At 43.3% G+C, this 21,029-nt stretch overlaps 1 protein-coding gene across 1 annotated transcript in view; it reads left to right on the top strand.

The window, feature by feature from the left end:
• The window catches only part of ATRNL1 (attractin like 1), a 1,015,273-nt gene that overhangs the window by 893,150 nt on the left and 101,094 nt on the right, over positions 1–21,029 (top strand). Inside the window, exon 28 of the mRNA XM_060241568.1 lies at positions 15,896–16,010. Coding sequence (XP_060097551.1) covers positions 15,896–16,010 — 115 coding nt within the window. The remainder of the gene's footprint in view (positions 1–15,895; positions 16,011–21,029) is intronic.

The following is a 21,029-nucleotide window of genomic DNA, read 5'->3' as shown; positions in this document are numbered from 1 at the left end:
GGATGCCTGACCTTCCCTCCCTCCCACCCCACCACTTGAGGGCTCTTTAAATGGCATGGGAGGGGCAGCAGCTGCTCCTGGGACTTCTTGGCATTTAGTAAGTAGGCCTAGTGATTTAATTAAATGTAATTAGCACTTCCCCAAGGCACCACAGCTCTCTTCCTGGGAAAATTCTTAGTTACAGGCCTGCGTGTTGGCATATACCAAAGACACAGAAATCTGTATGTAAACTTTGCATGTCACGTATGTTTTATGAAACATTGTTTTTAAATGTAGATATTTGAAATTCTGAAAAAAAGTTCCCAACCTGAAGTTGGGAGGATGGAATAGAATAGTATTTGACATATGTTGAGGTAGGAGGGTCACACTAAAGAAGGCAAATAAGTTTTCACAGAATATGCTTCAAATTCTACTGGGTCATAAGCATGTAAAGTCAGTCTATGAGAGCAGTTTTTTTTGTCATGACAGAATGAGAAACATGTAGCTGTCTAGGTAATAATAAGTCCCCTATTCCTACCACCACCCACAGCCACAGTTTACATGAGGCAATGCAAGAAAGTGAATATATGAATTATTTATCACTTTTAACAGCTCACCTTTCTTTTAATGAACATTGGGTCATGTAGGTGTGATAAGGAAAAAATAATGTGGAAAACAAAAGCATGGCATCTTTTTGTAATCAAACAAGTTCCAGCCACAATAATTGGTCGATGTAAAAAAAAAAAAGCAAAACAACATGATGCATGATGCAGTGTGAGAATGTGCACATGGAAAATGATCCAAATTTGGGCAGTGTATTTGTTAACATTCACCAAGTTATGCAGTAAGGGATACATGGATACATGCTGCAGCTAAGTCATCAATTGTGAAATGTTTAAAACTTTTGTGAACTTAAAGAATTTTACAAACATCAGTTGGAGAAGTTTTGGGAAAACAGTATGTAATCATGCATGAACACATGAAGCTGCCTTATACTAAATCAGACCATTAGTCCATCAGAGTCAGTACTGTCTAATCAAATTGGCATCAGCTCTCCAGTGTCTCTGGCTGGGTTCCTTCACATTGCTTACAATCTGATCCTTATTGGAGATGTCAAGAATTGAACCTGGGACCTTTTGCATGTCAAGCAGAACCACAGCCCCTTTCCACATGATAAACTATGTGGAAGCTGTCCAAATGCAGGTGAACATGGGGTGAACATGGTGAAATGTTCAACTGTTCAGATTGCAGCTGGAGAAGAAACTGCAAGTTCAACCGGCAGGCAATCAAGCATAGACAAGGGGACATGTTGTGAGCTTCATATATTATTTTTAGTTCTGTGCTTTAGATAAATTTCATGTTGGTTTTAATGTGTTTTAAATTTATGGTTTTTTTCTGATACAAGCCACTTTGTGGATCATTGTGATGGAGAAGTGGCACATAATTATTGTAAACAAATAATAACATTATGACTTAACATCTTGAAAGGGACGTTATTGCATATTATGCCTAGTGATGGGTAACTTATTGTGAGGAAAAGAATCCCTATAGTGATTCTAATATTAAGCACAATGCTGACATAGAAAAGAGCTTCCTCTGAAAAAACCAATTGACTTATGCACGATTTATGCCCAAAATCATGGACTCATATTGATTTGATTAACTAATTTTTTCTGTTGTGGACTGTATGTGTATCAAACTTATGTAATATTGGAGGGGATGAACAAACATGTAGACAAAGGAGACCCAATAGATATTGTTTACCTTTACTTCCAGAAAGCTTTTGATAAAGTTCCTCATCAAAGCTCCGTTGTAAGCTTGAGAGTCATGGAGTAAAAGGACAGGTCCTCTTGTGGATCAAAAACTGGCTAATTAATAGGAAGCAGAGAGTGAGTATAAATGGGCAGTCTTCGCAGTGGAGGATGGTAAGCAGTGGTGTGCCGCAGGGCTCAGTACTGGGTCCCATGCTCTTTAACTTGTTCATAAATGATTTGGAGTTGAGAGTGAGCAGTGAAGTGGCCAAGTTTGCAGATGACACTAAATTGTTCACGGTGGTGAGAACCAGAGAGGATTGTGAGGAACTCCAAAGGGATCTGTTGAGGCTGGGTGAGTGGGCATCAACCTCACCATCAGATGAGGTTCAATGTGGCCAAGTGCAAAGTAATGCACATTGGGGCCAAGAATCCCAGCTACAAATACAAGTTGATGGGGTGTGAACTGGCAGAGACTGACCAAAACAGAGAACTTGGGGTCGTGGTAGATAACTCACTGAAAATGTCAAGACAGTGTGCGATTGCAATAAAAAAGGCCAATGCCATGTTGGGAATTATTAGGAAGGGAATTGAAAACAATGCCCCTGTATCATAATGCCCCTGTATCAATCGATGGTGCGGTCTCATTTGGAATACTGTGTGCAATTCTGGTCACTGCAGCTCAAAAAGGATATTATAGCATTGAAAAAAGTGCAGAAAAGGGGAACTAGAATGATTAAAGGTTTGGAACACTTTCCCTATGAAGAAAGGTTAAAACGCTTGGGGCTGTTTAGCTTGGAGAAACGTCGACTGCGGGGTGACATGTTAGAGGTTTACAAGATTATGCATGGGATGGAGAAAGTAGAGAAAGAAGTACTTTTCTCCCTTTCTCACAATACAAGAACTCGTGGGCATTCAATGAAATTGCTGAGCAGTCGGGTTAGAACGGATAAAAGGAGGTACTTCTTCGCCCAAAGGGTGATGAACATGTGGAATTCACATATACATATAAATTTTTGGCCACTGTGTGACACAGAGTGTTGGGCTGGATGGGCCATTTGCTTGATCCAACGTGGCTTCTCGTATGTTCTTATGTTCTTAACTCTTACACTGAAATTAGGGGGGCTGGTACATATTTAATTTTGGCTGGAGCATCTCCTATATATTAAACTCTTTGTAAACTTTTCATGAATCAATTTCAATTGCATTTAGTTGAACAAAGGAAAAGGAAAAAGAAACCCAGTTAATAAGATCCCTCTGTATATTATCCACTCCAAATGGTTTATTAACTATCTCACTATCTTTAGTTGCTTTTTTTGGCACAGCGCAACAGCCATTTCCTTTTATCCAAAATGTGACAATTCCAATAAATAAATCACAGTTGCTAAGTGCTTTGGGCAAACAAACATGTACCTTATCTCCCCCCCAAAAAGCTGTAGAAAGTGCATGATAAAGTGTACATTTCAAAGAATGTGTCATGTCACACCGAAATAACTTTGATTCATGGTTATGTATTTATCTTTAAACAACTGACAAACCTAAGGGTATCTGAATTATTATCATTTGCTCTATGCTGCCTAGGTCTTCTGCTACAAAAATTGAAATGATATACACCAAGATTGTACTTCTGCTTCCCCAGGTTTAACATGCTATAAAACACTTTCTCAGGCAAAAACAGAAAATGCCTGATTCACTTGATGGGGGAGGGGGAGCCAGCAAAAAATAGTTAATATAATTTGATTCAAGATGTGGCTCTGTGTTTTTAATTTATCAGCAGCGAATGTGAACAGTAAAGATCAGTTAGTTGAGATTTTACTATGGCAGTGATTGAAAGTATTTAATACCTGTAACTTTCAGAAGAAAAAGGCATGTGGAGAGCTCTTCAAATTGATTTTTTACTTTCATTTGTATCTGGGCATCAGATGTTTTTAAATTTGTGTTTTAATGTCGCTTTAATGTATTTTATATTTGCTTTCTAAATGCTTTTTATCCAACTGCTTTTATATTGTTACCCATCTTGGGTTCTAACTTGCTTGGGAAAAAAATGGCATTCAGATATTTTAAAATAAATAAATAAATGCATTCTGCAATTGCATCCCAAAATTAGTTTGAGGAATCTTGCCTCCCACGTATTCGGTTAGGGAATATATGACATTTACCCCAGGAAACAAATGCACTGACTGTTTCTCTGTGTGAAGATCAACTGTGGTACATTGAGTGAAGCATCTGACTAGAATTGGGAAGATCTGAATTCACATTGCTGCTCAGGTTACAAATCTTGCCAATCAGTTCCTTAGCCTAATATGAATCACAAGATAATTGACAGGATGTACTGATGAAGAGAAAACGTATGTATGTCATCTTGAAGAGGAAGGTGGGGAAACTATGCAGGCTTTTTAATTAATTAACTTGGAAAAGGGGGGCCTCAACTCAGTGTGGACCCATTTGCAATCCTGCATGATGGGGAAAGCCAGCAGGGCAGTGAGTGGCCATAGTGGCCACGTCCTTCCAAGTGGAAGCAGTCTGTGTGGAAAGTGTGGTGGTTGGGTACAGTGCCGGCCCTTCCATTAGGCAAAATAGACAATTATCTAGGGTGCTGGCTCTCTGGGGGCACCAAAATGGGTGCCCCTCATGTGATTTGGTCTTTTGTCCTGGAGGGCTGCTGGGCTCTGGAGCCAGAGATGCAACAAAGGGAGGCACGCCAGTCCACCTCTGCCCGACCCACATGAGCGCTGCCCACCCACCTGCCCGTTCGGCCCCAACCTCACTCTGGCACTTCTCCTTCCTGCCTTGCCATTCTAGAGCTGGCCAGGGAAGGAGCAGAGCCCAGGTGCTCTTGGCAGTTGGCCACACCACTCCCTCCTCCTTCATAAACTGCACCCCAGGGCTGGACAGTTGCTGCAGCTCCTGGCAGTGCTCCCCATGCAGGTGGTGCCAGCTGAACTCACTGCTGTCTTCCTCCTCCTCTTCCTCCATGTCCAGTTAAAGCTGGCATGGGATTGGTTGATTGGGCACCCTTTGGACTCTTGTTGGCCTGACAGAGGAGGAGGAGGATGAAACAGATGGGCCTGGGGGGTTGGGGGCTCTCCAACAAGTGCCAGGCTGGAGGGTCCTGGGTGGGGATATGACAGATTTTGCAGAGTCCTCCAGGGCACTTGCAGAGCACAGTGGGTCCTTTGGGAGCCGCCTGGGCTTCCCAGCTCAAAAGGCATGCAGGGACATAGTCCTCCGGAGCTCCATGTGTTTGGCACTCCTGCCTGCTGCCTCCCCTGGCTCAGTGCTTCCACTGGCGGGCTGCTGCAGTGGGTGGGGGGGGAGGTTCTACCAGCCCAGCCACCAGCCCCCCTCCTCCAAACCCCAACCAGGTGCCCAGAAAGAGCCCCAGCTCCTCCACACCCTGCTGGGCTGTGCCCCAAGGACAGCACCCCTGCAGTTGCGGGCCAGATTCCAGTGGGGGGGGGGGAGGAAGAGGAAGAATGATCCCAGCTCACTGATTGGCCTCCTTCCCCCCACACAGTTGCACAGCCGCACAGTCCCCTCTTCGCACTATGCACTCGGCTGACCTCTCCTGCAACTTGGCCCACCTTGTTAGTCAGCAGCAGAGCGGGGTGTGTGTGATGGGATGGGCAAGAAAGAAGCCCCTGCTTGCCACTCCGGGCACTAGGGAGGGTCTCTAGAGCAGCATCCCCCTCACCCCACAGGCTTCAGCAGTATGAAGGTTGACTTTGGCCTGTCAGCAGCCCAGCTCTGGCAGTGCATCTTTCCCGCCACTCCTGAAAAGCTGTACTCTCAGCCTCCTCCTCTCCCCAGCAGGGAATGTGCAAACTCTGCTGGCCCAAATTGCAGAGGTACAGCAGCTTCTTCTTCACTGCCTCTGTGGAGAGAAAGAAAGAGCCAGGCCCAACAATTTGGCAGGCTCAGCAGGGAGGGAGTGAGACAATGGCCTCACTGCAGCAGCAGCAGGGACAGACAAGTGCCACCCTCCCCCCTCACCCGGCCCAAGGTGACCAAAAAGAGGCCAGGGTCTCCAGGAAGGCCTGGGGCTATGCTCTGTTTCCTGACGCCACCCGCCCATCTGGGCATGTGTTGCTCAGAAAGAAATAAAACTCACACACCCTTCTATCTTTTGGGGCAGGATGGGAATTTTGCAAGAAAAGATGGGGCTCCCTAAACTTAATAAGCCTTACCACCTTGTGCTTTTCATTTCCCCCACAATTTGTTTGTTTTTGAAAATTGGTTATCAGTGCGCTGGGGGAGGGGGTGCAGAAGTTAGCCTTGCCTAGGATGTCAGATAGTCTAGGGCTGGCTCTGGCTTGGTGGCAGCAGTGGCAGGAAGACCTGGCTCTCCGCTTCCCTGATGAGCCTATGATAGGGCCTGAGTGGTGCCTGGGTAAGGGGGAAGGGATGGATCATCATGGGGGATAATCATACAGGGTTGCCTAGTGTGCCCACCTGGCTCCATGGGATAATTTGTCTACCTATCCCTCCCTATGTTTTGTGCTTGAGGGCAAGAAGATTTCTAGAGTTTCCTTAACTTGGGGGGAGGGGACTTTTTTCAGCAATACATTCTATGTCAGTTATGTTTCCTGGTTTAGTAATCACTTATTAAACATAAAATATAAGGATATTACTGTTCAGAAAGGATGTTATCAGATATTATCTTGCATCACTTATCAAAGATTGTATTTCTTGTTTTAATAACAGGACATAATGCTTTCACCTGATTTATTAACAGTGTATGGCTAGTTCAGAGATGTCAAACATCAAGCCTGGGGGGCCTGATCTGACCCCCACAGGGCTCTAATCAGGCCCGCCAGCCACTGGCCATCATCTGCTTCCTTCTTCCTCATCTGCTTCCTTTGGTCACCATTTTAAAAAAATTAATAAATTTTATTAGCATAACAAAATATAAAGAATTAGCTTTAGTACTTTTACAAGCGATTTCAATTATAACCGCATATCTAAAAATATATTAAGCTTCTGTAATAATTATTTTTCAGAATATCATGCTCTGCCATATAATTCAACAAAGGATGCCATATTACTACTGCTTTATTTTGATATTGATTAGGTGATGAATTTGAAATATTATATGCCAATGTATACATTACAAAATGTTCCCAAATTTTCTCATGCCATAGCTCAATGGTAGGTGTGGAATGATCTATCCATTTAGCCACTAAAATTAATCTGGCAGTGGATAATAAAATTGATATCAATTCAGCTTTATGTTTATTTAGTTTAGGATCTATTCCTTTATTCAAAAGTAGATTCTTGGGCAAAAAAGCTATAGAGGATCCTGTTATATGGTTAATTTGTTGAGGGACTATGCCAAAAAACTTGTATTTTACTGCAGGTTTGCCAACAATGAAAGAAATCTGCCAGACTGCCACATTTCTTTCGACATAATGAATTGCAGTCCTTATTAATTTTATTTAAGGTAGTTGGTGGAAGACACCAATGCATCATCAATTTAACTGTTTGAAAACGGATCTAAAAACTTTAGACATTATGTTAAGGGAAGTCCATATTTCTTCCCAGTCTTTATTTGAAAAAAATTGTCTTACAATCTCTATTCCGTTGTTTTTTATACAGTAATACTTTGTCTTTTAACAATCTATTTAAGATTACATATAGCTTAGATGATAATCCTTTAGAATGTCCAGAAGATCATTTTACAAATTGTTCAAATTCTATTAGGGGCCTGGTCACCATTTTTTATTTATCCCCTGTGATGAGGCAGCTGAGCAAAGCAACCTTTCCCTTTTCCCTCTTCCCTCCTCGCTCTTCCCAAAGGAAGGAGAATGCAGGAAAAGTCTCAGTCAGTGGAGGAGCTTAGCTCTGTAGTTCTGCTATGTGATTGAGACAGCCTGGATTGCCAGGCTCTCTCAATCACACTGCAGAGCTACTGCGCCAAACCTCTGTTTCTTCTGTTGGCTGAGGTTCCTCCCCTTCCTTGTACCCTGGGGAGAGAGCAAAAGAGGGAGAGTTTCCTTTGCTCAGTTCCCTTGATTGATTGCGTGGGAGAGATACAAAGAAAGCACCTTTAAGACCAGCAATGTTTTATTCAACGTATGAGCTTTTTGCCATGCTACAAAGAGAGAGAGAGAGAGAGAGAGAGAGAGAATTTGGTTGGCTTGTTATACCATGGGTCTTCGTGATCCAGTCTTTCTCAGCAGGAAAGCATGTGAACTATTTAGAATAGTAATAACAACAAGCCAGGATTAGGCTGAGAGTGTGTATCCAGACAAAGTTTACCCAACACATTTCCTTTGATTTTTCTTTCACATTTGATTTTCTTTGATTGATTGATTGAGAGCCAGTTTGGTGTAGTGGTTAAGTGTGCGGACTCTTATCTGGGAGAACCGGGTTTGATTCCCCACTCCTCCACTTGCACCTGCTGAAATGGCCTTGGGTCAGCCATAGCTCTGGCAGAGGTTGTCCTTGAAAGGGCAGCTGCTGTGAGAGCCCTCTCCAGCCCCACCCACCTCACAGGGTGTCTGTTGTGGGGGAGGAAGGTAAAGGAGATTGCGAGCCGCTCTGAGACTCTTTGGAGTGGAGGGCGGGATATAAATCCAATATCTTCTTCTTCTTCTTCTTCTTCCCCAGATAGTAGGCTGATATTGGCTGTCTCTCTGTTCTTGCTCTGCCTCACAGAAGTTGTAGTAATTTATCTGGTGAAGACTATAGCCCTCAGACTGTGTCATGGTGCCCTCATGTTCTTGACCAGCACATGAGGCAACTTATGTACAAAAGCTCAAAACAAATCTTTAATTGTGTTTGTCTGTGCCCTTTATAAAGTTTATATCTGTGCTACTTGGCATTATATTTTATGACACACATGGCCCAGCCCAACAAGGTCTCATTCATGTCAAATCCATCCCTCATTACAAATGAATTTGACATCCCTGGTCTAGTTCATATCTTCTAACAGTGGTGTGAATGCTGCCCAAAACTGCTTCCATGTTGTCCGAATACTGTACAACTGAGGAATGTTGGAACTGACTTTGTCCTTGGTTGGTGGACTGGAAGTATTCAAGGCATGTTGCTTTAGAACAATTTTGGTTTTGAGAGATTCACAAATAATGGGTGTGTGAAAGTAGTTTATAATACTTGTTGCTGCTGATTTTGGACCCTGCAGAAATTTTCTGCTTAGGAGTCTCCCTTTGGCAGAAGCTCTTCCAGTGGCTGGATTAAAACACTGTAGTTATTTAAAAAGTTCCATAGGATTTTACAGTCAATTATAATTTGGGCACCCTTATTTTCAAACTTCACTAGTGTTTATAATTAGACTATTTAAAGCAGATGTTGCTCATAATGCTTGTGTGGTAGACATTCTTCATATGAGACAGCCAAGACCAGTAGCTGTTGCTGGTACATGACAAAATTATTTCGTTTAACCCTTTAGTTGGTCTCACCATCTAGATGAAATACTATCCATTACTTCCTGAGAGCTGGAATTGATTTAACCGTTTTAAGTGGCACTGTAGTTTACAAGAAAACATGGCCTAGCTCTAGCATAGTACAATGATCTGATTAGGAAGCACAGGACAGTTGCATATGCCACATGGCAGCACACGCCTCATAGAATGTGATCTTTATTTATTTATTTGTTTATTTATTTATTTATTTTTCATACTTATATCCCGCCCTCCCTGCCGAAGCGGGCTCAGGGCGGCTAACAACAATTTAACATCAGACAGTAAAAACAGTAAGTAAACAATTAAATTAATAATCCATTATCAATTAAACAATTAAAACAATTTAAAACAGTTTAAAAGCATTAAAACCATTTTTGGTGCTAAAGTTGGTACAGTACGTTCAGCGATGTTGGGCATCTGGGCTGAAGGCCAGTCGAAATAGAGTTGTTTTGCGGAACTAGGCAAGGTCCTGCAAGGCCCTTACCTCTTCTGGGAGTTGATCCACCAGTGGGGGGCTGAAATTGAGAAGGCTCTTTCTCTGGTAGCCTTCAGTCTCACCTTCCTCGGCCCAGGGATTGACAGTAGATTCTGTGAGCTACTGTACCCTACTGTACCAGATCTAAGTACCCTATGGGGAATATGTGGGGAGAGATGGTCCCTAAGGTAGACAGGTCCTCGGCCATATAGGGCTTTAAAGGTAATAACCAGCACCTTGTAGTGGATCTGGAATACTATTGGCAGCCAGTGCAGTTTCCGCAGTCCTGGCTGTATGTGTTCCCGTATAGAGATACCCAGTAACAGCCTGGCTGCCACATTCTGCACCAGCTGCAGTTTCCAGATCCGGGATATGGGCAGCCCCATGTAGAGGGCATTGCAGTAGTCTAGTCTCGAGGTGACTGTTGCATGAATCACAGTTGCTAAGTCTCTGTGCTCGAGGAAGGGGACTAAATGTCGTGCCCGCCTAAGGTGGAAAAAGGCAGATTTTGCAGTGGCTGCTATCTGGGCCTCCATAGCCAATGTGGGCTCCAATAGCACCCCAAGCTTCTGACTTTGGACGCCAATATCAATGGTGCCCCATCAAAAGCTGGTAGAGGGATTTCCCTTCCCAGACCACCACGACTCAAACAAAGGACCTCTGTCTTCATTGGATTCAGCTTCCGACGACTCAGCCTGAGCCACCCTGCCACGGCTTACAGCCCCAGGACTAGATTTTTTGGGGTAGAGGCAGGCCAGACAGCCATCAGCAGATACAGCTGGGTGTCATCAGTGTACTGATGGCAACCCAGTTCAAATCTCCGGACAATCTGGGCAAGGGGGCGCATATAGATATTAAACAACATTCAGGGAGAGCACCGCCCCCTGAGGCACCCCACAATTAAGCAGATGTCTCTGGGACGATTGTCCCCCGATTGCCACCCTTTGTCCCCGACCAAGGAGAAAAGAGGAGAGCCATTGCAAGGCCAACCCCTGAATCCCTGCATCAGCAAGGTGGTGAACCAGCAACTGATGGTCGACCATGTCGAACGTCGCCGACAGGTCCAACAGCATCTGTACTGCCAACCCGCCTTGGTCCAGATGTCGCTGAAGATCATCCATTAAGGCGACCAGAACAGTCTCCATCCCATGGCCTGGGTGAAAGCCGGACTGATGTGGGTCTAGGATGGAAACGTCCGCCAGAAAGCTCTGTAACTGCAGCAAAAAGGGTAGATTCGAGACCGGCCGATGGTGTGCCAATTCGGCTGGGTCTATTGTTGGTTTTTTCAAGAGGGGATGGACTATCACCTCTTTGAGGGGCCTTGGAAAAAGCCCCTTGGAGAGGAATCTATTTACAATATCCTGCACAGGATATTGAAGCTCCATTCAGCATGCTTTAATCAGCCAGGATGGGCAAGAGTCCAAATCACATGTTGTTGGGTGCACAGTAGAGAGGATTCTGTCAACTTCCTCCAAGCTGAGTGTTGTAAAACTGTCTAGAGCTGATCTGGAAAATAGGCATGGAACCTCGAGCACACATTTCAGTTGTGGCGGGGAGGTTGCAGTGGAGCGACGAGACTTTATCTGCAAAGAAAGTTGCAAAAGTCTCCCAGCCAATATCCAATTCCCTATAATTTGGTCTGCCTTGCGGCAGAGTTGAAAGAGTCCGAATAATACTAAATAATTGAGCCAGGCGTGAATTCGCAGATGCAATCTTGGCTGCAAAGTAAACTTTCTTTGTGGGTTTGACTGCCATCTCATAGGATCTCATATACTCTCTATAAGATGTTTTGGTCGCTTCATTGTGAGTACGCTGCCTACCTCTGTAGCTGTCTGAGCCGCCGTTTCATCAACAGCAGATCTGTGTTGTACCACGGTGCCATATTTGAACGGGGGCGCAGAGGGCGCCGGGGAGCAATCTTGTCAATGGCCATGGTGAGCCGATTTTGCCAGGACTCGACCAGGTCATCAAGCGAATCGCCAGGGAGCCAGGGATCTCGCAGTTCCCTCTGGAACTGTATTGGGTCCATTAGGTTCCACAGGTGAACTAAAATACTCTTGTTGCCTAAACGGGTTTGGGGTGGCACATCTACACGGGCCTTCAGAACAGTGGTCTGACCATGGCACTGCATCAGCAGTAATTCGGGCCACTGTAACCCCCGTCGCAAAGATCAAGTCCAGCACGTGCCCGGCCTGATGTGTGGATGTTGTTACAAATTGAGAGAGTCTTAGTATAGCCATGGATGACACTAGGTTCGTTGCCTGATTAGAGTTTGTGTCATCGGTATGGACATTGAAATCACCCAAGATTAAAAGCCTTGGTGTTCCAACGGCAAGCCTGTTGTGGCCTCCATCAGGGACGACAAGGTGCTGGTGGTGCGTTAGGTGGTCAGTACGCCAGCCAGATCACCAAACCCTCTCCAACATCCCACTTCAGACTCACACATTCAATGCCGTCGATCTCTGGAGCTGGGAGAGCCCAAAAGGAATAAGCCTCCCATATGTAGTGCCACTCCTCCCCCCCCCCCCCGCCTGCTAGACCATGACTGGTGAAAGACTGAGTACCCTGGGCCAGCCACTTGGGAGAGGGCTACCGTCTCCCCGTTGCGTACCCAGGTCTTAGTCATGCATGCCAGGTCCATATCCTGTTCGCACAGGAAGTCCCGAAGGATTGAGGTCTTATTATTTATGGACCTGGCATTACATAACACCAGTGATGGAGGCGAGTAATTCAACCTGGCCCCAACCCCTGTCACCACTGGGATGGGATGCAGACTGGAAGGGGGCTAAGCACCTACATGTCTCGGCTGCCTTCTATTACTTTTATGTCTGTTCCCACCGTCATACCTTCCCCTCCCCAGGAGTACTGCAATCCCCAGGCCGGTCATCCCCCCCCACTGGTCTCCGCAGTCACCTCAGACCAATATAGGATGCCCTGTTGCAATCCTATATTCTAGTCTCAACCATTGCTGCCCTTGCTAACTAAAAACCCTCCCCAATCAATCTATCAACCCCTGCCAATTAACCTCCCCTAAATAGTTAATTAATACTAACACCCCACTTAATTCCAATCTCATTAATTAATTAGCTAATAAAATATCCCCTATAGCCAATTAAGTTCTAAGTCCCCCCACCAATTTACACTCCCAACTTAATCAGCCAATAACTATCAATTACTTTAGTAGCTAATTAATTCGATAACAAACTGAACCCAAATTAACCCCCCCCCAAAAAAATTACTCACCCCAAATTAATCAACCACTAATACAATAGGTTCAATTAAATTTGGCAGCTAAAACATGTCAAAGCTCATCATTAGCAATAAAGATGGTTAGGTTAGGTGGTTGCACTAAAGTACCACTGAAGTGAAGTGTTAGCAATAAAGTGCTAATGATTAAAGTGCTTTGGTGATAAATAAAGATAGTATTTAAAGTGCGATCTATGTGCAGGCACCCTTTCTATCATGGGGCCACATCTAGCCCCCACCAGTCAGCTGCCCAGCAGGCACGGAGGGGACAAAGATCCTCACTGTGCCCCCCAGATGCCAAAGCTCTCCAAGTAGGAGCCAGACACAGCACTGCCACGCTGATCATGGCCCAAGCGGCTGCCCCGCCAGGGCCACAGCTGACTCAGCAACACCGGCACTGCTGACAGCGGGAGCAGCCAGAGGATGGCCCAACGCCGCTAGGTGTAATCCTCGCCTGGGAACAGCACAACCACTGCCGACAATCCAGAAAGTCGTCAGCAGCCAGATAGCATCGGCCCAATACGTAGGTGAAAACTGCCACTGCATTGAACTCGCCGCAGAGCCTACGGGTGGGGGGTGGTGGCATGATTTCTTCGACCAGGTGAGCGGGCGAGGGTCGGCTGAGAAGATTAACAGTTTTCCTCCTCAGCTGGGGAGGGAGGTTAACTGCTTTTCCCGTCCACGCAAGTGCTCCACCACAATGGCCAACGCCGCCGGCTCTGCTTCTCGTTGCTCTGCCCCTCCCTTTTCGTCCACCCAGCTCGAGTCGTCACTGCATCCCTTGCTGTCTGGGTAGCCACTCAGTCCACCCCGAGGTCTGCCTAAACGTCACTAGGCCGGCTCGGCAAGGCCACAAGCGTCTCCTTTTGTGGATTTTGTCAGTGATAGAAGTCCATACAAAGTCCCAACTTCCTTCCTGCAGTCGACCACAACAGCACATTATTTAATCCACTTTCCAACACTGGAATTACAAGGCGTGGCAGGAGCCTAGCACCTGAGCTCCGCGCATACCGCCATCTTTTCTCTATGGCATTGATGGGATGTCATTTACTTTATAAAAGTAAATACAGCATGGCTGGACAATGGGGAGAGAGGCTTTACACAGCCATGTTAAGAGGTGATGGAAAATTTCTTCCTGAATAACAAATCCATCAGCCAGTATTTTAAGAACATTGCATCCTTGCAAAGGCAATGCTCCTTCAGTCTTGCATGAAGAATTCATTAGCCAAATGAAGGTCAGGACTTTGGATAGCACAACATCCTTAGAAGAAACTGGGAGTGTCACAGAGCAGTACAGTTCCCAAGCAGCACTGCGTGACCGTACAGTCACTAATTTACATTGCAATCCGATTTACAACAAATACTATCACTTTTTTCCCAGTCATTCAGGAAGGAAGCTTGCAGTTAGTTGACCTGCTATTCATTGTATGTGTGGGTGTGTGTGTGTGTCAGCTGTAAAGTACTTCCTGGTTATATGGTAGTTCTGCTTTGTTATTCTTCTGCTATTAATTATCAAGCTAGCCATGTTCACAAGTTAAAATGAACAGATATACCATCTGCTTACAGTATACATTTGATTGTTGCTTGTATGTGTTTTTATTAATTATAACATTATAGTCAATGCACATACAACAGACAGTATGATATAAACCCTACATTTATTCAAGTACTGATCCCTGGGTTTCATTCACAAAGTGTATGCATGTTGGATCTTTCTCACAAACAGACTTATGCATGTACAGACAGGATATACGTGTGTTCCTTGTAACGTGCAAACAGGGCTAGTGAGTCTCCATGTATAGAGCATGTTTGAAGACTCAAATTATTTCCATTCCCATATTCAAATAAACTCTTTCACAAATAAACTCCTTGCACTCTTTCATAAGTTGACTGCAGTAAACATATTGAAAATATAATTTACCTAATGTTAAATTTTCTCTATATTCACATAGTAAACATACCCCCATCGTACAGTTCTAAATGTTGTTTACTATATGTTAGTTAAGAGAAATAAATAATGTTTATTCAGAGGAAAGGAAGTTTTATTTCCATATGGTAGATTAGTTTTTCAGCATATTTAATATGGCTGAACTGTAATTTCTTGTCATATCGTAAAACTACTTTTACATGTAAATGGGAGTATTTAATGACTTTGAATTCAAAATCAAAACACTAAATATTTCCCTTTTTGTCTTAGTACATGACAGAGTTGCTTTCTAAATATTTATGCATAAGATAGTGAAATAAATAATTTTGAATGCAAGTGTTTTAGAAATATCTTCAGTACAAAATTGAAGAGCAGGCTCTGAAATTAGAAATGAATGACTTAAATGCAAAATATGGAAACATGACTAATTGTGAATACTTTTTCAAGCACAAGCACATCCTATACTGTACTGATTGATTTGCAAACATTATATATTGGTCATAATGCTGAAGTTTATATCTGTTGCTGATTTTTGGCAACATTTTCTTTTTAGATGTTGTATATGAATACAACATCTTTTACACGTATGTAGGTGTTGTATATGAATATCAAATTTACGGGGGGGGGGGGGGTCCAATACCTTTCCTTTCTAGTGTTAAATTCCTTTGACTTCTGTTGGTGAAAAAACACTATCACAGCTGTTTTATAAAATGTAACACAATATTATTCCTGCTGTATTTTCTTTGCATACTATTGAGTGATACTAATCCCATGAGAAACAGTAGTGCTGAACAATCACATTGCTGATTTGAATGTTTCCATAATTAATATTTATATCTGAATACATTTGCTGAAATGCATATTTCTGTATTTTATTTGATGTCCTTTTTGCAATTTTAATTTGAAAGTGCAAGTTGTTTATCAAAAGCTATCTTTATGGCTAAGCAGTGAGAAGGACATTCTTTTAAACAGGGTGCATTCTACAGAAAATCCTCAGATTTGTGTATATGGACATAACTATTTTGAGATAAACAAAAAATGGCAACAGAAAATAACATCAGATCATATAATAATATTAGTTTTTATTTTATTTCAGGGTTCTCCAAAACCAATTGCTATCGAGCCTTGCTCAGGAAATAAAGCTGCAGTGCTGACTGTGTTTTTATGCCTGCCAAGAGGATCATCAGGAGTCCCACCACCTGGTCAGTCAGGTAAGAAGAAATCCCTCAAAGAGCAGCTACAGGTTTACAGAATTTTTCAGGTGTTAGAAGATCTGATACAATATTTGCATACGAATTAAAATAGAATGGGGGGTCCAGAATTATTTTAGTAATTGGTTATATTATCCAGTCACATGCTTTCCATTAAATTCACTTTTTTAAAAAAATCATTCTGAACTAATTATAGCAATGAACATTTTTTGCTTGGTCACCAAAAAGTCTGCCTTCTTATTGAATCATTCCTTCATATCAAGAAATATAAAGTATACCTGACACTTGCTCACCTCACCGAGTTGGCTCAAATGAAGCTTAGAAGGAGAAGGCAGAAGAAAAAGGGCAAGGTTGGAAAGGGAAGAAAGAAGGGGTTGGTGTCTTTAGAAGATGGCTGTGGTGCTATGACAAAGCCATATCAGCCAAAGGGGTTAACTTTAAAGTACTTGTAAAGTTTAACGAGTTTTTTTCTTCTAGTAGCAGTCAGATTAGCCACATAAATATTACTCATGTCATACACCTCCTGCCTATATAACGCAAAAACTCAAGGCAGACTACAATAAAACATAAGACATTTTGAGCATTTTGAACTGTAGCAGAAGGGCATTAGGTAGTTAGGCAGCTGGGTACAGGGAGACAATCTCTATTGTTAAATAGAACTTGGATGGCACACAGTATACTTAGGGTTACAGATCAACAGCAGTGTTGAGAGCTGGTTGTCCACTCTGGTGCTTCTATTCCTCTCCCCATTTTGTTCCCATTTTGTTTCTTTCTTCCTCTGCCCACTTCATGGAATGACTATGTAGATGAGGAGAAGAAACTTGGGTAGGGTTGCCAGCCTCCAGATGGATAACACAACAAAAAATGGAAACTAGTGACCAATTTATTAAGAAGTATATAGAAATCAGTCCAAATGTCCAAAACATGTATATTCAAGTCCCAAAGTAGTGTGGTGACAAGCCAATCGGTTAAGTACTGGCTTCTTGAGCCACATACTGAGCTGTAGCCGATGTGAAATTGCTGCTGGAGACGCTCTGCGTCCCTCTTTTTTGAAAATAGTGTAAAGAATATATATAATTGAATCAATACTGGTCCCAGGTCTGATGAAGACTGGAAAGAAACAAGTATTTAATCGATTGGCTTGTCACCACACTACTTTGAGACTTGAATATACATGTTTTGAACATTTGGACTGCTTTCTATATACTTTTTAGTAAATTGGTCACTAGCTTGCATTTTTTGTTGTGTTATCCATTATAGTGACCTCTCTCAGATTGTATTCTATTCTCTTCAACCTCCAAATGGAGCCTGGATATCTCCTGCTTTTACAACTGATCTCCAGCTGGCAGAGATCAGCTCCCCTGGAGAAAATGGCTGCTTTGAAGGGTGGACCTTATGGCATTGTACCATGCTGAGGCCTCTCCCCTCCCCAAACCCCACCCTTTCCAGGATCTATCCCCAAAGTCTTGAAGTATTTTCCAACACAGACTTGGCAACCCTACCTGGATTAGCAACAGGCAACTGAAGCACCAGACCTCCAGGGATCAGATTTGTTCAAGGGTTGACAGTTCCTAGCCCTGTTACAGACTAATCTGCCATGGCAGAGATAATGTTAATTTGAAATGATGGCAATACTTTTTCAAAAATATCAACAAACAGCATGTTAAATATGGGGGCAAACAGATTACCTCTGTTTTACTCCATTATTATTGGACAGTTTCTTGAGGCCCTGCATTCTGTTCCAATTCTCTCTCACACACACACACACACACACACACACACACAAGCAATTTGATCATGACTTCCTTCCGCTACCTCTTCTCCTGACAAAGGCTTAGTCAAGACACTACTTTTGTGCTGTCAACAGTTACCATCCCTCAGTATAGCAGGACAGTAGTGCTTCAGTGTAACCTAAAAAGATCAAGAAAAAATAAATATCCCCAAACTAACTTCCTGTGTGACAAGAGATTAATTTGAGAAAGAATTGGCATAATAATGTTTTACAGCTAACCACATATACAGTATGTCACAGAAGTGAGTACACCCCCTCACATTTTGTAAATATTTATCTTTTCATGTGACAATGACACTTGGTTATAATGTGAAGCAGTGAGTCTACAGCTTGTATAACAGTGTAAATGCGCTGTCCCCTCAGAATTATGCAACACACAGCCATTAATGTCTAAACTGCTGGCAACAAAAGTGAGTACACCCTAAGTGACAATGTCCAAATGAGGCCCAAAGTGTCAATATTTTGTGTGGCCACCATTATTTTCCAGCACTGCCCTTAACCCTCTTGGGCATAGAGTTCACCAGAGCTTCACAGGTTGCTACTGGAGTTCTCTTCCACTTCTCCATGAAGACATCACGTAGCTGGTGGATGTTAGAGACCTTGCATACCTCCACCTTCCATTTCAGGATGCCCCACAGATGCTCTATAGGGTTTAGGTCTGGCGACATGCTTGGCCAGTCCATCACCTTTACCCTCAGCTTCTTTAGCAAGGCAGTGGTCATTTTGGAGGTGTGTTTGGGGTCGTTATCATTTTGGAATACTGCCCTGCAGCCCGGTCTCCAAAGGGAGGAGATCATGCTCTGCTTCAGTATGTCACAGTACATGTTGGCATTCATGGTTCCCTCAATGAACTGTAGCTCCCCAGTGCCGGCAGCACTCATGCAGCCCCAGACCATGACATTCCCACCACCATGTTTGACTGTAGGCAAGACACACTTGTCTTTGTACTCCTCACCAGGTTGCCACCACACACGCTTGACACCATCTGAACCTAATAAGTTTATCTTGGTCTCATCGGACCACAGGGCATGATTCCAGAAATCCATGTCCTTAGTGTGCTTGTCTGCAGCAAACCGTTTGCGGGCTTTCTTGTGCATCATCTTTAGAAGAGGCTTCCTTCTGGGATGAGAGCCCTGAAGACCAGTCTGATGCAGCGTGCTGCGTATGGTCTGAGCACTGACAGGCTGACCTCACCCCTTCAACCTCTGTAGCAATGTCATGGTCTGGGGCTGCATGAGTGCTGCCAGCACTGGGGAATATTGTCTGCCTATGTGTATATTTAGAGGTTCTGGAATTATGTATTTAAAAATACTTAGTGCTTCAATAACAGATTTCCCAGTTAAAATAATTCATATGAATTATATGTGTACCTGATTAAATGTGCATAGTTTTATAGTTCTGTAAGCTGTATTGAAGGATTTGGAATAGGAAATATTTAGTGATGCTCTCTGAAATAAGAGAAAATAAGGGAATAAGTGAGTAGAAACAAGAGATGATGGGCTACAGGTTGGAGGAGATAGGCTGATGTAGAGACTGAGGAAACGTTGGGTCTTGCCCTGAACCCTAGGAACTCTAATCAGGCCTTCTCCATTTGCACACACATAGAATGAAAATACAGTGAAGCCTGATGCACCAAGAAGTGGGTGATACTCAAAGCTCCAGCTGTGTTCCCAAGCCAGTGCTGATGCCTCTGAGCTTTCAAATAATTCAGTATTGGAGACACAAGAAATTTAGAATATGACAATGTGAACAAGGGACAGATAAAATCAAGTGAAACCCATGTATTAAAGCTATGCATTTACCATTGGTGACTCTTACCAGCAGTATTTTATAATGAAGAAACCATGGCTAAAGATAACTAAGGAAATATCCAAGGCTGGAAGGAATATAATATATATGGAATAAAGAAACTACCAAAGGATAACACTATTACTTAAAAGCTGTTATGACAACATATACTCAAATTAACACTGAGGGAAGGTTTTTACAAAATCCTGTCCAGACAACAGGACATAACAAAAGCTAATTTGCTGCTTTTTTAGAACTGCCCTAAGATTTTGGTATACTGAAAGTCAATTTTAAGGTATATTGGAGAAATGATATATAACTAGATCCGGTTCTGTTTTTGTATTTAAAGATGTTTGCTTCTGGTGATGATCTTGAAATGTCTTCACTAGCTTTAGCAATTGCCCAAAGTTGGGGAAAACCAATCTACCACTCACAACAGAATTGCTCTATAGAATGTGGGATATTGTATCTATCATGAAACCACATAATATGGTAAAGGTTACAGAAAACAGAGATTTTTATTAGAGAATGAAAACCAGCAACAAAGTTTTTGGATCATTTTTACCTTGCTCCTGTGTTCTCCTTAAATTCCCCAGGCCTCCCCTGGAGGCTGGCATCTCTACAAGAAGTGATGTAAGGTAGTTCTAGGAAGCTACCCTGTATCACTTCCAGGTTTTCCCCAGTAGTGATGTATCAACACAGCTGATATCACTCACACCATGTTCCCACCCCAACCATCCCACCACTTGCCAAGCCCAACCTGGAAACCTTAGTGCTAGTGTAGCCATGCAATTCTGATTTTTAACTCCATCTTCCTGCCTAGATCTCTGCAACAGTTCTGGGAGCTAAACAGCTAGCCAATGGAAATAGAAAGCAAACTGAACAGAATATGACTACTTTTCTAGTAGTCTTTTGTGGCTTAGATTGGTGTACAGGGAATCTTCTTCCATCTCTCATCTCTGATCTTGTGGCTATCTGCTAAATTTCTTTCCCAACCTCTTGACACTATCGGCTGAGCTGCTACAATGAAGCAGTGAGACTTTCACTGCAGAGCTTCTAGCTGCCGTTTGCTTTGGTCCAGGGCTGGCGCGTGGGAGTAGGTGGGGTAGGCAGTTGCAGTGGGGTAGGCAGTTGGGGTAGGCTTCCAAGGAAGCTTCCGAAGAGTGCCGTTTTAGTGGCGCCCGGCTGCTTTCAATTTGAAAGTGGCAGGGTGCTGCTAAAACACCGCACTCTCCAAAGAGCGTGGCATTTTAGTGGCACTCGGCCGCTTTTGAGTTGAAAGCGGCCAAGTGGCATCCTCATGGAAAGTTGCCACTCATCTGTTTTCATTCCAAAAGCAGCTGGGTGCTGCTAAAACGCTGCCCTTTTTGAAGTGGCAGTGTTTTAGCAGCACCCTGCCACTTTTGAGTTGAAAGTGGCCAGGCGCTGCTAAAACAGCG

The sequence above is a fragment of the Heteronotia binoei genome, chromosome 6 (genome assembly GCF_032191835.1).
Source record: "Heteronotia binoei isolate CCM8104 ecotype False Entrance Well chromosome 6, APGP_CSIRO_Hbin_v1, whole genome shotgun sequence".
NCBI classification, from domain to species: domain Eukaryota; kingdom Metazoa; phylum Chordata; class Lepidosauria; order Squamata; family Gekkonidae; genus Heteronotia; species Heteronotia binoei.
This window is presented reverse-complemented; position numbering and strand designations above follow the sequence as displayed.